Below are 18,442 nucleotides of genomic sequence, written 5' to 3' on the forward strand. Positions count from 1 at the left end.
TATGAGAGGGAAAGAAAGTCATGAGTATTTGCCCACGATGTGGCAAGAGAGTTTGCAATCCTGGATGCTGGTGCAGTTATTTTCCCCTGATTATGGCTGCTTTTCAGGGCACAAGTAAAGGACACATGTGAGTCGACAGTGTTACTTTTTCTTTCAGAGGGTTTATGTAATGATTTTTTTGAGGTTGGCAAGCTCGCGCAAGTATTTGGCTACCAGGATTTTACTCAGGTCGTCATGTTCCCAGTGCAGATGCTAACTCACAAGACCACGAGCACTAGTTTTGTATTGGGATTTTCTTTTGCAGGGAATATTTCACGACAGATTGCTGGGTTTAAAAGGTGAGCACCTTTTATACTTTGCCAGCATATTTATTGGAACATTTTCTCTCTCAGGATATTTTTCTAGTGTTCATTACTTTTTGTAAAACGTGCAATGCTATTTTGTCTTGTGCATTTTCTTGTAAGGGGAAGGTCATTTAAACTACATTTGTATATTTTACTTTAAGATATACGTTCACTTACTGTGTGTATATTCATGGCTGGCAGCTTTTGGTTTTCGCTATGGGGCCAAAAGTACCTGGGCATATGTTATTCTTGCAGCCGGTCATATGTTTCTCTTTTCCGTGCTGCTTAAATGCGGTTAGTTGGGATTTTGCGATGTATCACAATAGTCACCAAGAGATCAGCCATAAAACAAGGGGCTTGTAGCACGCTGCTTAACCAAAGTGTGTGATCCACTGCAAATAATTTGATCATGCTGTGCTTTGTCTGAAAACATTGTGAGTTCTCAAAGTCTGCAATCTTTTATACATAATAAAAAAATAGAACTTTTTACAACTACAGTGGGTTTCCCCATCCATGCAATAACGAGGACTGACCGTGTTTAGCTTCAAAGCGAGGAAGGAGCGATGAGGATGGCATGGGACATGGCCTAAAAAGCCAAAAAACAGGCGGTTGTTTTCTCCGATGTCCGCGAACAGTCCAGGACAACACTGTGATGCAGTGAACATCTAAAATGTTCGGGCGCATCTATGCTTATTTGTGCAATACAGGGTTGGTGAAAAACAGTTTTTATTTTTGGATGGCTTATAACTTTGTAAAGGCTAATTAATGTAGTGCCATTTGACAAATCTGCACAAAGGTTCGCAAAATTATTTGAGATCGAGATATACATTTTTTTGCAAAGATCGGTGGGATTTTGTCAAGAGGGGGCTAAATTAGAGGGAGGGTCTAAACATGTTAAGATGGTTTATAACTTTGTTGCCATTTTATGAATGTGGACAAATGTTTTCACAAAGATTACAGACCCAACCATGAATGTTTGCGCAAAGTCGAATGGATTTTGTCAAGTGGGGGCTAAGTTATATGACTATTGTATGTATGTACATTTTGACACTTTTGAAAAAATACGACATGGATGGATTTCCAGCAAACTCGTGTAAGGAGCATTGGCAAGGACCTCAAAGCATGGTTCTGCAAATGTGTCAGTGTTTTATTTTTTGACAAGTGTCATAATTTAGGTACAAAAAATAGTGATATACCTTTGGTGACTGAGGTATAGCCTGTTCCCATGGGCAGTGGCCAGATTGTCCGGGTCATGGCATAAGGTCATGATCTGGACAATATATCTAGTGGCAAAGACCACGAGGGACGACCAATGGGGATAAAATGGCCATGTCCACCAGGGATCGGCTATGTGTTAACGTTTTTTGAATTTGGGATAGGTTAGAAATGGAAATATGGTAATATGGTCATAGGGTTCTCTCTTCGCCTTCTGCAGGCCGCCATGCAAAGGGAAGGCGGGGCTCTGCACAGAGGGCACCTCCTTTCCAGGGTGGCCATCTTGGAAAAGGATTTTCCTTCGTACAGCGGGACGCCGCCCGCGTCCAGGCGTAGGAAGAAAAATCCTTTTTTTTTTAGCACTGTAGGGGATAATGGTCCGGAGCCCTCATTATCCACACTCGCTTCGCTTGCGCCGATAACTTGGGCCGTGAGGCCATTATCCCCCGTTCCAGTGCCTGGAACGAAGGATGAATGCCACATTATTTTTCTATTAGCATAACACAAAATGCTAATTTGAAGGTTGGAAAATCTGTCTGTGTACTTTACTGAGAAATGTAAAGTAGATGGAGTTATAAGATTTGTTTTTGTTCTATTTTCTAACTGTGAAATGGTTCCTAAAGGATTTTTTTGGGGATTTTTTTTGTAGGAGAGTTTAGAACGTAAGGTGGGAGGGAAATGAGGGAAGAGACACCAAGCACTAATATGGATGGGCAGGTGGACAGGGGAAGATGTTGCACGTGTGTTACATCTAAGGTAGGGGGCAGTTTTTCTCATGCTCCTTGGTTACAGCTTCAAAAGCACTTTGAAATTTCTCTCCCCTGCATAGTGGTGTGTTGCGGTATATCAAGAGTACTGTCTTTTTTTCAAAAGATATGGATCAACATCATCTTTTATAGCTTGCAAGGTAGCTGGTGGGACTTTGTGCCCCCGGAAGTAGGCTGTGTGGTTTCAGCATAGGTTGAGGAAGACAAAGTAGAGGAAGACAGCCTACTACTTCCCAAGAAAGGAACAGCCTTTCTGAGAGCTTTGCAGTGGTTGGATTTGGTGTGGTGCCGCATGGAGGTGGTCCCATAGGTGTACTGGCCAGGTTGTCCATGACTGAGTAGTGCATTTCACTTTGGTAGCTTTAGCATTTGGTACATTTCCAACAGTGGTAAAGAACTGCCACACCCATGATTCTCTCTGGCTGTTAGAGGTAGACACTTCTTCTACCTCATCTTTCTGGTCTTCTTGATTGTCTTTTGAAGTATTGTGCTTCTTTCGTTGTGTAGGTCCTCCAGCTGGTGGTGGTGGCTCGTGGGGAGATGGGATGGCAATAGCTGATGCCATTTATAAGATAAATAGCAGTTTTCTTAATATTCTTCCAAGTATGTTCTGTGTGTTAAATTCTTAATGGATAATGAGTAAGAATAGGTGTAGAAGTAGTAGAGGAGCAGTTGCATGCCTCTGCAGGAAACCTTGTTCCCCTACCGCCTATATTTTGAAAGCCTGAGATCGTGCCGTGTTTGACACCAGCAGTTGTGCCAATACCACAGCATATATTCAAAAGAAGATACCCATTGAGACAACCTTATCGAATGTATCCCCGAAGAGACGACAATCTGAGGGAGGAACTCCTGAAGGAATATAAGAAAGAGCAAAGAAAGAAGCCTGTGACATCATAAAGTATGAATGGCATCTCAAGACATTGGCTGAAGGGGATGTATGGATCCTACAGAAACTAATAATGAAGTAAAGAATCGAGGGAACTCTTAAATATGAAAAAGAAGATACATCTGCACAAAGTGTTGCCGAGAATTAAATGCTCAACTATTGTACGGATGCTGAAACACAAGGTAGACTAAGTCATCATAGAAGCTGGCTATAGATAGTGAAAAGAATGCAGGCTAAGCCGCCATTATATAGAAGCTTGACATATGTATCATGAATTTTGTAGGCCAAGACCCATGAAGTGGAAAGACGAGAATTGTTTTGCAGCAAGAATAAGCTGAATCGTGGAGCTGCATGGCGAGGTTGTCTGACCTGGAGTCAAGATTGAAGCAGCCAAGGTCAGCTATCTATTCTGGAAAGAAGTGAACGAATCATCCCGTACTAAGGTGCAAAGGAAGAACACCAAGCGTCCCAGGTTTTATTCATTTAGAGCATTTAAAACCTGCAAAATGGACCAAAACGTGGTCTCCTGTCATGTGAGCCAAGGATGAAAATGGAGTTTGAGCTTGAAGTCCCAGAACACGATAGTGTGAGCTCACTCTCCCATGTTGGCCGAAGACAGGGATTCTTTTGCAAGGCCAACTACAAAGACAATTTCATGGCAGAAGGCTTGGGTGATGAGAGATGCTGGGCTAATTGGGTGAGGAGGTAGGGTCATGCCCCATCTCCCTGCACCTGGCTCTGGGCCTATGTGCTGCTAAGTGTACCGATTGTTCCGGACATGGCACAAGCGTGCCAACCAATCATAGTGGTCCATATAATGAAGGACCTTATAGTTTGAAAACCAATGGGAAATGGTGTAGCTAATGTTTCTGAAGATTACATGTTTTAGAGGTAGGCATGTGTTGTCCATGTGTCCACCTGACAGTGGACAGCCAATTACAATCCTAGTTCCGTTCCTATAGATAATATACTTAGATGTTCCCCTTAAGACTATGCCCACCGTAGTAGGTTTTTTTATTATTTGCCACGTAGTGTGACGTCACCTCTGATGTATTTTGGGTTAATAACCATGTATTTATGAGAAGATCATTGACAGAAATCTAGCGTACGTCCGTTGATGTTCGTTGTAACTCCCTGTTTTTGATCATTCTTAATAAAACAGTACTTTGCCATCCTCCTGAGTTGGTTCGGTTATTTGGACTCAGAGTTATTCTGTGAACCCATCCATTACAAACACGTTCCTAAAGGGCCCTATGCTCAGAGCTGTGCGTTCGTGAAGTGTGGATGCATCATCATGCTGGGCGTGTGGTCATGTGACACTGTCTGAAAAAGTCTGCAAAGACGTCAAACGTTCGCAAACGTCGGCGCACACAAAAACAGTGGAAAAAGTTTCAAAAAGTGTATAGAAGTGTTAGAAATGATGGTAGAAGGTGGGGAATGGCAGCATTGTAAGGTGAAACTTTCTAAATTGGAGAAAAACGTTGCTGTATTGGGGTAAGTATGATATTAGGAAGTGTAGCAAATTAGGGTGCACTGGTAAAAACCCAAGAAATTCACTGACAAAACTTTGTTAAAGGGACGTTATTGTTACGTTGCACTAATAAAAAGCTATGAAATTCAACGACAAAACGTTGTTAAAGGGACATTATGGTTACAAGTAAAACCGAAAAACTCCAGAAATTCGCCAGTTATGGTAAGCTAAGCAACCATAACTCACGACACCACCGTGGACTGCTAAGACAAACACCTAGTACATGAAAGATGACATCACACATCCCCCAACTAAAATCAAAATAAAATACATTTGACGTGTTACCTCTTTAATGAACTGGCCTGGCATGTCCTTTATTGCATTAAGGTGGAAGCCATACCCGGTGGGGCCTTTCACCAGTCTGCAGAGTCTGGGCTTGTGAGGCACTTCCGTTTTGGCAGCAGGTGGTTTGGGTGGAGCTGGGGCCAGTCTGGTGCTCGGTGCAGCTGGAGCGGGTGCCGGTGTCTGACTCACGGCTGATGCTGCAGTCACCACTGGTTCATTTTTGACAGTTTCCTTCTCAACTTTCCAATAGAGACTTGGACAAACACCGGCCTGAAAAACAAAGGACTCAATGAAGTGCTTGGCCCCCTTGTTAGGGTTTTGACGTTAGAGTAAGTACAGATTCTGTTCTGTGGATGAATGAGATATCTGGCATATTTTTACATACATGTGCCTCCACCAATCTTTATATATCTATCTATCTATCTACCTATCTATCTATCTTTCATAGTTTTTATATTGAGCCCTATCGCCCTTGGGCCTCAAGGCGCTCACAAGAAACAGACAACATGGAACAAATATCTCAAGCGTCAATGCGACAGCCAGTGCTATTAGGTTTCCCCTTCGTCAAAGGCAAGACTAGGAAAACACTGTAACTCCTAATGTATACAGTGCAATAATACTCATTTAATAGGTACATGGTAATGTCAAAAAGTAACGAGCAGTCAATGAACATTGAAAACTGGTAAGTTAATTAATGAGGGTAAATTAAAGATAAACATAGGAAACTATACATCACTGTAAACATATGCCTCTCCGTGTGCCCTGTGAGTCTTCAAGCCTACATTCTCCCATAAAATCAACAGTCCCTTAAAATGGAGAGAAATACCAACCCAACACACTGAAGGGGTGGACCATGGTCTTTGGGTGCGTACTGTTCAAAACAAGTGAATCTGTGAAATGAGTCACGGTCTGCGACACAGAAAAAAGGGAAAAAAGTGGGAAGAATTGGAAAACCTGATAAGGGTAATAATAGAGAAAGTGGTGATTGTTGGTATGCTGTTGGATCAGTCATGGGGACCTTATGGCCCATACAACTTGCGCAGTCTCGCATGTATGCCAATCCTTCTCTTGCCAGATGCCAACTACACCGACCCGCCTGGCAATTCTTGCTGTCATCAGTTTGCATTGCTATTGGTTCCCTCTTTCAATGTACTACCCACTCTGCTCTAATTTCTCTGGTTATCTTCTGTTCTTGATTCTCCTGCAGGCTTAGGCATCATAATCATTTGATAGCTTTCGGTTCTCTTCCCTTCCTGTCATGCAGCTCTTGGCTTTCTCAATGCTTCAGGATTCGCTAACCGTTATTGATTGATTGATTGATTGTTTATTTATCATGCGCTTATACACAAGTGTTTCAAAGCGCAACCATGCATGGGAGGGGAAGACATACGGAAGACAAGACCAACAATCTTACTACGCATGGTATATTCAGATTATGCAGGTGAACAGAAAAGGAAGTGCTTGGTGGGTGGGGGCAATAGGGACAAGGGCGCCGAGTCCCGGTCCCGTCAGAACCATGGTTAAGTGCAGTGAGATACCACTCTCATGGGCTTCAACCGAAGTGCAGTAGTGCTGCAGCAAGTGCAGGAGACTGGTGAGGGAAGCTTGGGACTTGTGAGGCTCTGAAGGTACACCAAGCAGCCAGTCAGCAAAACTGAGCAGAAGCAGGGGAGAGGGAGAGAGAAGGAGGAGGCATAGAGGAAAGACTTGAGGAGTATCCGGAACTTAAGGAGATCCGGCTCAAGATGGAAAGAGGCAGGGAGGCAGTTGCAGACGGAGGCACCTGCAGATGATAAAGATCTCCCCCAAGTCTCTGCTTGGAGAAGCAGCTCATCCGCAGAGAGTTGGAGGAAGACCAGCAGAGTGCCCGGGAAGATATTTAGTAACAGAGTATTGCAGATAGAGTGGGAGAGTGGGCCAACGCCCTAGAAGGTCTTGTGGGCAATGCAAAGGGTCTTGAACATAATCCTTGCTGTCACAGGGAGCCAGTGAAGGGATTTCAGCACCAGAGAGCACCAGAGAGATGTAGGCCATGGGATTGAGGCCAAGGTTAAGTCTCGTGGTTCTGTTCTGGATGAGTTGAAGAGGACGGAGGGTAGAAGAGGGCAGGTTGAGAAAGAGGCTGTTGCAGTAGTCCAGCCTAGAGAGGACCAGGGCTCCGGAGACAGTGAGCCCATGGGGGAAGGTGAATAAAGGTGGAATACCTCTGAAAAGGTGCAGTGGGGCTTTTTAAAGATGTCCGCGATGTGAGACAAGAAGGAGAGAGTGGAGTTGAAGATGTCAGTCCTTTCTGATTCGAGACTGCTTCATTAGCTTTGTCTGATAGGGGTTTGGGCATGTTGATCTGGATCCACTGTGGATCGCAATCAATACCTCGTCCTTCATGTCAACTCAAAGAATGATGCAGCATCTGGCCCACAGATTGAGGGCTATCGATTCTGTTTCTCTGACTGATGGGCTGAGGGCTTCGGAGTCCCTTGTATTGAGTGCCTTGCCATACAGTGACTTCATTCTCTGGATGAGGCCTTCCATTACCAATGGCAAATCATCACTTTCCTTCTCGATGCAAGTCCATCTTTTCTCAAGAACTAGAACTCTAATGAACTCTTCCTTTGCCTCTGGGACCGAGCCAAGAGTTCTCATTGGTTCACACTTGGGTTTGGTTGGAATGGGCACAAGTCAGCTATGGCCGTGTTCACCAGTTAGCTCAGCCTGTTCGTTCCCTTCAGCAGTTCCTCAATCCATGGTGGTTTCTTCCTAGCTAGTCCATTTCTTCTCTTGTTTGCCCTAAGTAAATGTGAATGATTTGTGCCCCGTGAATCATTTTAAGAACTGTTGATCTAATCTTTGTCCTGGCAAGCATCACCTGAATGTGCCCTGATGATTAATATATGTATGACCCACCACTGGCATATTGCACCCAGCCCATTAAAATACACCCAGGGATGGATTATCTAACATAAGGAATCAAAATGTTTCAAGCCCGGTCAAATAGCAACCAAAAGGTTCCGTCCCACTGATGGAAATCACAAGACAACCAGGCACCAAAGATTACGCCCTCGATTGTCACAGGTTTCCCCCCCTTCTCACCTGTCTGTATTATTTGTTCGTGATCTTCGAAGATGTCTTCTTTCGCACTGTTCGGGTTTTGTATAACCCTGTGCGTGGATCCTCGGGTTCCAGCGTGCGTTTTTTGACCCGACTCCAGGAAGCATTCAGATGTCCGGGAAAAAATCCAGGAAATGGCGAGGAGCGCACTCGGATATACGAATGCGCTGGCAAACCAGGAAAAGCAAGGTGAGGAAAAAAGGGGAAGGATGAAAGAAGAGGAGATTCAGGGGACCGGGAACCATGAATCAGAAGTAATCGCTGTACGAACCCGGCCACACACGTCTGACTAAAGCAAGCGGGGGCATGCCTGCTTTGTAGAACGTAGAGCGTGCAACGCGGAGACTGGCAAACAGCGTTCCGCGTTCAGCGGGCATGTTGGGAGTACTGCTGAGTTCAGTCCCCTATGGGTCAGGGACCACGAAGTCCAGAAGGGAGGCGTACGGTGGTTCATGACATCGATAAACGAAACTCAGACTACAATTTTTAATGAAAGAGGACTGCTTGTCAAACACTAACACCTAAATTACCGCTACACTGGGTTGTGGTTTCATTAAAGTTAGGTCAATAGGTCTACACACAACAGACCCACAGGATCTATCCCATCTTTGATTAACGTTTTGACCTCCTAATGATCACAGATATCTGGTACATGTCCACTCCATCCTCATGCTTTCATCATGTGGTGCTGACAGGGTACTTTGATATGATATGGCATTTATAACGTGCATATTCACAAGTGTTTCAAGGTGTGACAAGGGAAGGGAGGGGAAACAGAGGGAGGAAAAAAACAATGATCTTACTAGTCCTAGTGACATCCAGATCACACAATTGCAGGGGAGTGGGGAGAGGAGAAGTACCATAGGATGGACAAGTGCAGGGCACGTAATCAGGAAACAACAAGTAGTGCATCCAACAGGTGGCAAGTGGGAGTGTTAGAAGTGCAGGCAACAAGTGTATACTAAGTGCAGGAGAGGGGACTGTGGGATTCCAGATACAGACCACAAGTGCAGGGGGTGCCAAGAGGCAGTGTGTGTATGCAGCTGGACAGGCAGGGACCTGGGCCCGAATTCAGAGGGTTGCCAGGTGACCAGTGCATGTATCAGATAGATCAGCAGGGGAGCGGAAGAGAGAAGGCAGAAGCAAAGCGGAAGATCTTGAGGTGCTTCCGGAACCGGAGATTGTTCTGCTCAAGTTTCAGAGAGGCACGGAGAATGTTTCATAGGGAGGCACCAGCCGATGAAAGAGATCGGCCCCCAACTGGTTGCTTGGAGAAGCGATTGACCCTGAAGGAGTTGGAGGTGGAGGAGCGAAGAGCTAGAGCTGGAAGGTATTTCAGTAGAGAGAGTTGGATGTATTGCGGTCCCAGGCCCTAGGCCCCAGAAAGCCTTGTAGACAATGCAGAGGGTCTTCAACTTGATCCTTGCCACCACTGTGAACCAATGGAGAGATTTCAGTGCTGGAGAGATATGATCGATGGGCTTGAGGCCAAGGACAAGTCTCGCAGTGCTGTTCTGGATGAGCTGTAGAGGAAGGAGAGTAGAGGCAGGTAGATTTAGAAAGAGGCTGTTGAAGTAGTCCAGCCTAGAGAGAACCACAGCTATGGAGACAGTGAGCTTCTGAGGGAAAGTGAGGAAAGAAAGAATATCTCTGAGGAGGTGCTGCTGGTAGTTTGACTTCTTAGAGACATTAGAGATGTGAGGAGAGAAGGAGAGTGTGGAGTCCAAGTTGACCCTGAGGTTCTTAGCATCACAGGTAGGAGCAGGAAGAGGACCCAGAGTGGGCGGTCAGAGAGTGACAGGAAAGGGAGTTGCTGGTGAGCTGACTAGATAGATGTGCCACCAACAGTCTGCTTGGAGAAGTGTCTGACCCTCCAAGAGTTGGAGGTGGATGAGCGGAGAGCTTGCGAAGGAAGATATTTTGGAAGAGAAAGTTGGAGGTGGAGCTGTCCCAGGCCCCAGAAAGCCTTGTGAATGATGCAGAGGGTATTGAACTTGACCCTTGGGCTTGAGGCCAAGGGCAAGTCTTGCAGTCCTGTTCTGGATAAGTTGTAACGGTCGAAGAGTAGAAGCAGGAAGCTTTAGAAAGAGACTGTTGCACTAGTCCAGCCTAGAGAGGACCAGAGCTCTGGAGATAGTGAGCTTCTGGGGGAAAGTGAGGAGAAAAGGAAAAATACCTCTGAGGAGGTGCAGCTGATAATTAGACTTCTTAGAGACGTCAGAGATGTGAGGAGGGAAGGAGTGGGTGGAGTCGAAGATGACACCTAAATTCTTAGACTCACAGGAGGGAGCAGGAAGAGGGCTCAGAGTGGGTAGCCAGAGAGAGAGAGGGAGAGAGAGAGAGGAAAGGAGGGAACAGCTGTCCCACTGAGGATGATCTCAGTCTTACTGGCATTAAGGCAGAGATCATTGGTGGCACATCATTCCTGAATTGTGGCCAGACAGTCTGGTATGAGAGAAGATGCAGAGGTGGCTGAGGGGAGCCTGAAAGAGAGCTGTGTGTTGTTAAGTGACCTCAATTCAGCACTCCAACTAAGTCAATGCCGAGTCTGGGATGCCCAAGGGAAGCCCTTAATTATATATTTTTATGACAAGTTCATAGATCTGGATGATAAACCCTTGTATAACGCCCCTCTCTTTGAATCCCCCTGACCTCACTGAGCCAAGAAGTAGGTTTGTTTTGCAAATTAAAAGATTTATTTTACAAATTAAACAATATATATATATATATATCACACTTTTATAAATAAATTAATATTTGATAGCACACTTATGAATATGACAGTGATCAATAATGGATAATATCACACTAGCACACTTTTTTAATTACTTAGGAGTTGGTATAGAAAGGATAAGGTAGCTGAGAATGCTTTTATGGTTTCAGGGAAATGCAATGACGGAAAAGAATGCAGCACAGAAATAACTAAGATGGTTTCCACAAGAGATAATATGATCACTTTTTCTTTTGACAATTCCCTCCCCTCCTATGCAATATAAGGGGATGGAAGGAGAGCACGCACTTTTCAGGAATACAATCAAATGCAATACCAATTCAGTTCCCCCCCTAGCAAGCTTAGAGCAACAGGGATGATTTTAAGACACGGGCAAGAATACTTTAAATGGGATTTGCAAAGAAGTGAAAATATGCTAAAAATTATTTTAATTCCCTATAGGAGAGTCAGGGTAGGGGATAGCTACTTAAGATTGGTTCAGGTCAACACTATCAGTGATTCATGAGGGATTATCAGGTTGAAAACGGATTTCAGCAGTTGCCAGCAAAAGACAGCAATTTTGACAGGTGGAGAAATTTGATTCAAATTGCAATTCGTGGCACTTTTTCCGAGTGCGTCGAGTGTGATTACGGACAAACTATAATGAGTAGAAATGAGGATCTCAGCTTTAAAATGAAAGTTAAATCTCGTTCCTAGCACGTATGGTTCAAAAGATATTTTGTGGAGGTAGATTTCAGAAATGAAATAATGATTCAGAATGGCAATTGCCACTTTCACAGGTTTGAAATCACAGAATGAATACACGATTTCTATGCAGTTCCAAATAGGTTGAAATGGTTTGAACTAGGTTTTTTTTAAACTCAGAGATTGGTTCTGCACAGTTCTGGCTGGATACTCACACTATTTTTGGAAGGAATGGGCCTTGTCACAGATTGTCATGATGACTACCCCCGGGGAACCAGACCAGGTCCAGCAACCCCGGATGCAGGCATCAAGTTATTTTGAGCAAGCCCAAAAACCCCTGCTAGGGGCTGTTTGGGTGCGGCCCTGGCGCCTATGGCGCCAGGCTCATATGGAGAGTCAGTCCTCGTGCCAGAGGCGCCAGGCTCATACAGTAGAACTTACCTGATGCAGACCATGCTGCATAACTCCAAGCCAAATGAGGCTTGGAAGGGACTATTTTACCTAGGGACTATTTTTTACTCGGGTAGGGCTGGGGAGGAATACTTACCTGGGACTACTTTGGAGGCTATTTAAACCACGCCCGAAGAGCAGCACATGCTTCGCGTTATTCTGAATCCAGCAGTGTAACGTCATCGTGTCTGCAATCCTGCATCCAGTCTTCTGCCACCCTGCCTCGAGTCGGCAGCTCCTAGAAAAAGGGAGGAACAGAAGGAGAAGAGGTTAGCAAAACCTTCGATCCTTACCTGAATTCCGGATGCACCGCGCCTTCGAGCTGGAAGAAAGAAGCATTTTACATGCGCCGCCTCACCTGCTGCAGCACCACGCTGAACTCACCGGCCTTCGCAGCATCCTCACGATCCACCGCATCCTTCTGCACGTCCCCGCCGCACTCTGGCATCTAAGGGGAACACAAGAACAGCAAAGGTGAGCCAAGGGAATAAACAGAGGCAATAGTAACTACCCCCATAGACTCACCTGATTACCGCCGGGGGTACTGTTCCTCTTCACGGGTCGGCGCAGTTTCCATTGCATCCTCGCCGTACCCCGGCCCCTAAGGGGAACAAAAGGACAACAAGGTGAGATGAAGGGACAAACAAGGGGAACTCTTCTCACCACAATAGACTTACCTAATTTTACCGCCGGTGGCATTATTCCCCGAACTTCATATTTTCTCTCCACACCTGAATAAGGGAACAAGCCACAGGTTACATTCTGGCCTTATTTTATTGAAGTGTGTAGGATAAACCAAATCCTTACCTGAACTTCGTCAGCTACCACGAGGAACTCTTCGCTGGGGTCAAGCTGCAAAATGCAAGAAATCGGACAAGAGTGAAAGTCAGACATGTGAACTCTTACGAACTACATACTTTTCGGAGTCAATATTGTTCTGGAACTCACCAATTCCTTCGAGCCAGTGAAGCAACTGGTTATCAACGCGCCCCTGCGCTCAATGCAGGTTGGAGAGCTCATCTTTTCAAACCATCAGGTGAGACTATAAGAGGGGACATCAAAGGTGATCTGTGGGGAGAACAGTGGGGGTGGGGGGATTTACGCTCAACCCCACGGGTGGTTAATTCCCTTTCTCCATTTACAGAAGAATATTCCTACGGGCCAAGCAAACAAAGCTAGGTGGGCCAGTCCAGTCCGTCATCTCGGCCCTACGTGTCACATTGGTGGAGACTGCAGCTGTCCAGTTCAGATCAACACCTCTGTGGGAGCCAGGTGAGAGTAACAGAATGAGAAGCCTACCCACAAATTCCCACCCGGGCGTTATGGATACCTCAGAGACTGACCAATTGGCCCAATTACTAGGGGAACTGAAGGCTGAAGTGCATTCTGCCCGTCAAGAAACCAATGCTCTTAAGAGAGAACTGATTTTGTCAAAGGAGCGAACTGATGACCTTGCTAGGCAACTATTGCAAAGCCAGGCTGGACAAGCATCCCTACCTGGTTCCGGGGGAAATCCAGCTCCTGTGTTATCGAGTAACCCTGTGCAAATAAACCTACCAGGAAACATTCCATTAGCCCCACCCGAACGCTTTGCCGGAGATCCCAAAAGGTTTGCTGTGTTTATAAACCAATGCCGCTTGCACTTTTTATGCAGACCTGGAGCCTTCCCAAACGATCAAGCCAAGGTAGCCTTTGTATTGTCATATCTCAGCGGCACTGCAGCTGATTGGTCAATTCCACTAGTTACTCAGGATGACCCAATTCTTCGGGATTTTCAGGGCTTTCAAACTAGCATGGAAAGACTATTTGCCCAGCACTCCCAAGGACAGGCCCTGGATAACGAACTTTTGTCCCTACGACAGGGTAACCAGGACCTACTATCCTACATCGCGACCTTTAATAGGTTAAAAGTGGAAACTGGATGGCCTGAGGTAAAACGAATCACGTTATTTCATCGAGGGCTTCGAGGAGAACTCAAGGATGTCTTGGCTCAAGTCGTGAACCCACCTCAAGACTGCGCTGAGTATATAAACTTAGTGGTCCAGTTAGATCACAGACTTCAGAACAGAAAGGCTGATCGAGCCAAGTTTGAGAATCGGGTGTTGGTCAAAACCCACGCAAACCCCAAAGGAGCAGATGCTTCAGAACCCATGCAAATTGGAGGGGTTAAAGGACCCTTAACCCAGAAGGAAAGAGAAAGGAGACGGCAAATGCAATTGTGTCTATATTGTTGAACTTCTGGACATTTTCTACGGGATTGCCCTGTAAAACCACCCAAGAAGGTGGTAGGAGCTGCTGATAAAAGCAATATGGAGTTAGACTCGGGAACCGACCACGCCCGACAAGCGTAGAGGTCCGCTTGCCGAGCTTGAAGAAGGATACTCAGACCTCGCATTTCATCATACCAATGGTCCTCGTAGATCCAAGGCAGCCATCGCATATGCACGCAGTAAGGGCATACATTGATAGCGGGGCCATAGGAAACTATGTGGACTATGAATTGGCTTCCAGGATGAATCTACCTCTCTGCCAAAAAACCACCTCAGATGTCATCACCACAGTCGATGGAACTGAAATTGCCTCTGGGCCTGTAACTCATTCCAGCACAGCGATGACACTATTGGGTCAGGATGGGAATCGAGAGACTATTGTGTTTGATCTAATCAAAGCCCCACAGTTCCAAATAATACTGGGGATACCTTGGTTGGAAACACATAATCCTTGTATTGATTGGCGAGAGAAGAGAATAACCTTCCCGGACTGTGCACAAACCTGTTACCCAAAGAAAAATCAGAACGCAGGCCTGGCCTCAGTGACCACAGCAGTCATGCAACTACCTCCAGAATACCAAGAATTCCAGGATGTCTTCCAAAAGGAACAGGCAAACGCCTTACCTCCTCACAGATCGTACGATTGTCCAATCGATCTCATACCCGGTGCACAACCCCCTTGTAGCAGGATCTATGCCCTTACGGAACCTGAGAACCTTCACCTACGACAATACTTAGACCAGTACCTTGCCAATGGCTTTATTCACCCATCCAAGTCCCCTGCATCTTCAGCTTTGTTCTTCGTACCCAAAAAGGAAGGTGACCTCAGAACGTGCATAGACTACCGCGCATTGAACCAGATAACTGTTAAGAACCGATACCCGTTGCCTCTGATCCCTGAACTACTAGACCAAGTGAAGGACGCTTGTATATACACTAAATTAGATCTCCGGGGGGCATACCATCTGGTACGTGTAAAAGAGGGCGACAAATGGAAGACTGCTTTTGGCACTAAGTATGGGTTATTCGAATACCAGGTGATGCCTTTCTGGTTGTGCAATGCACCAGTAGCCTTCCAATACTTCATGAACGATGTCCTTTGTGAACTCATTGACGTTTGTGTTGTCGTGTATATCGTTGATATTCTAGTATACTCCTCTTCAGAATCTGACCATGTGAAGCACGTCCGAGCAGTCCTAGACAAATTGCGCCAGCACAAACTATATGCAAAACTAGAAAAATGCATTTTTCATGCCACAGAAGTTGAATTCCTTGGTTTTATCCTGACCCCAAAGGGAGTCCGAATGGACTCACGAAAGGTGGACGCAATCCTTAAGTGGCCATCACCAAGTTCAGTTAAAGGAGTACAAAGCATGCTCGGCTTTGCCAATTTCTACCGCAGATTCATCCCAGATTTTTCACATGTCGTACATCACATCACAGCACTCTTGCGAAAAAATAAACGCTTTATGTGGACTGAAGAAGCTGAAAATGCCTTCCAAGAGCTGAAAGCGAAATTCACGTCTGCACCTGTGTTAAAGCACCCGCGCTCTGAACTTCCATACATAGTGGAAACTGATGCATCCAGTCTAGCCATGGGAGCTGTCCTGTCTCAAAAGGACCCTGAAACTGGCCAGCTTCACCCAGTAGCATTTTGGTCCAGAAAGTTCTCGGCACCCGAGTTAAAGTATGCAGTTACCGACAAGGAGTTATTAGCCATTAAATCCGCCTTCAAGGCTTAGCGGCACTATCTTCTCGGTGCAAGGCATACCATTACTGTGATCACCGATCACCGGAACTTACAGTATTTAAAAACAGCCAAGGCCCAATCGTCACGTCAACTCCGATGGGCATTGCTCTTTGCCAAGTTCTATTTCGTGATAACCTATCGACCAGGTTGTAAGAATGGTAAAGCAGACGCCTTATCCCGAATAGGGATGGGAGAGGGATGGGAGAGGCAGAAGTGAACCCAGAATCAGTACCTATAATTTCCGAACAAAGGATTCTTGGCATGACCACTCTTCAGACACTAGAGGAAATTCAGGTAAAGATCCAGCAACCCTTTGATCCTACAGCCCTGCAGGACTGGGTAAAGAAAGGCCCGGACTACTCTGCCTTATTACCAAGGGCGGCTATTTCTGCCACACAAGGAACTACAAGAGCTAGTCATTTCCCGTTATCATGATACCCAAATGGAGGGGCACCCAGGTATTGCAAAAACTGAAGCTAAAATTAAAAGACAATTCTGGTGGCCCACCTGGCAAAAGGATATTAAATCATTTCTGATGTCTTGTGGCATTTGCGCCCAAAACAAAAGTCAAAAGAAAAAACCAGCTGGACTCTTACAACCTTTCGACATTCCGCCTACACCATGGCACACCTTATAGTTAGTCTTTATTACCTATCTACCTCCTTCTAATGGATTTAACACCATTCTAGTTATTGTGGATTCTTTTTCCAAAATGGGCCACTTTATTCCTTTAAAAGGACTACCTTCAGCTTCAATCCTGGCCAAACAATTCCTCAAAAACATTGTTCGCATACATGGATTTCCGTCCGTGTTGGTCTCTGACCGGGGCAGTCAATTCATTTCACATTTCTGGAAGAAATGTTGTCAATTGGCGCAAATCGACGTGAGATTATCGACCAGTCACCACCCCCAGACTGATGGTCAAACGGAGAGGACCAACCAGACTCTTGAACAATACCTGCATTGTATGTTACATCAGACTGAGAGTAATTGGAAGGACATTCTTTGGATCGCCGAATATACATACACTAATTCAGTACATTCTGGAACTGGAAAAAGCCCGTTTTATACCCTATATGGGCACCACCCTCGAACCTCAGACCTTGACTCAGCCCAACACTTAGAAATGCCCGCAGTGGACCATCTACACGCTACGATTACACAAGCCTTTAAGGAGGCAACTGCACATTTAAAACAGGTGAAGGAGAAATATAAGAAAGATGCTGATCGGCATAGAAGTGATACTCCACAGTAACAGATAGGGGACCAAGTATGGTTGGCCACAAAACACATACCTCTCAAGGGAACGCGGACCTTTAACCCTAGATATTTGGGACCTTACACTATTAAGGCCATTATCAACCCGGTGACCGTCAAGTTGGACTTACGTGCTAATATGCGAATTCACCCCGTCTTTCATGTGTCACTTTTGAAGCCAGTGCAACCAGGGACAAGACTAACCAAGCCACCAGACCCCATCCTTATAGACGGGGAACCCGAATTTGAAGTTAAGGACATCCTGGACTCCAAGATGGTGAAGTCAAAACGTTTTTATTTAATCGACTGGAAGGGTTACGGACCACAGGAAAGGTCTTGGGAACCTAGTGACCACATGCATGCACCTCGATTGGTGAAATGATTCCACCGAAATTTCCCAGAAAACCAAAACCACGGGGAAGAACGACTTTAGGAGGGGCCTTGGGTGGGAGTGCTGTCATGATGCCTACCCCCGGGTAACCAGACCAGGTCCAGCAACCCCGGAAGCAGGCATCAAGTTATTTTGAGCAAGCCCAAAAACCCCTGCTAGGGGCTGTTTGGGTGCGGTCCTGGTGCCTATGGTACCAGGCTCATATGGTGAGTCAGTCCTGGCGCCATAGGCACCAGGCTAATAGAGTAGAACTTACCTGATGCAGACCATGCTGCAAGCTTACCTGATGCAGACCATGCTGCAGAGCTCCAAGCCAAATGAGGCTTGGAAGGGACTATTTTACTTAGGGACTATTTTTTACTCGGGTGGGGCTGGGGAGGAATACTTACCTGGGACTACTTTGGAGGCTATTTAAACCACGCCCGAAGAGCAGCACACGCTTCGCGTTATTCTGCATCCAGCAGCGTAACACTGACTGTGTCTGCAAGCCTGCATCCAGTCTTCTGCCACGCCCGCCTCGAGTCTGCAGCTCCTAGAAAAAGGGAGGAACAGAAGGAGAAGATGTTAGAAATAGAGCAAAACCTTCGATCCTTACCTGAATTCCAGATCCACCGCGCCTTCGAGCTGGAAGACAGAAGCATTTTACGTGCGCCGCCTCACCTGCTGCAGCGCCGCGCTGAACTCACCGGCCTTCGAAGCATCCGCACGATCCACCGCATCCTTCTGCACGTTCCCACCGCACTCTGGCACCTAAGGGGAACACAAGAACA

General features: G+C 45.9%; 1 protein-coding gene across 4 annotated transcripts in view; it reads right to left on the reverse strand.

Moving 5' to 3' along the window:
• The window catches only part of PDZK1 (PDZ domain containing 1), a 201,815-nt gene that overhangs the window by 41,494 nt on the left and 141,879 nt on the right, over positions 1-18,442 (reverse strand). For all 4 annotated transcript variants that reach the window (XM_069636013.1, XM_069636010.1, XM_069636012.1 and 1 more), the window contains one exon: positions 5,032-5,301. In XM_069636013.1, coding sequence (XP_069492114.1) covers positions 5,032-5,301 — 270 coding nt within the window. The remainder of the gene's footprint in view (positions 1-5,031; positions 5,302-18,442) is intronic.

This window comes from Ambystoma mexicanum, chromosome 7p, assembly GCF_040938575.1.
Source record: "Ambystoma mexicanum isolate Mex_15411 chromosome 7p, UKY_AmexF1_1, whole genome shotgun sequence".
Lineage (NCBI taxonomy): Eukaryota > Metazoa > Chordata > Amphibia > Caudata > Ambystomatidae > Ambystoma > Ambystoma mexicanum.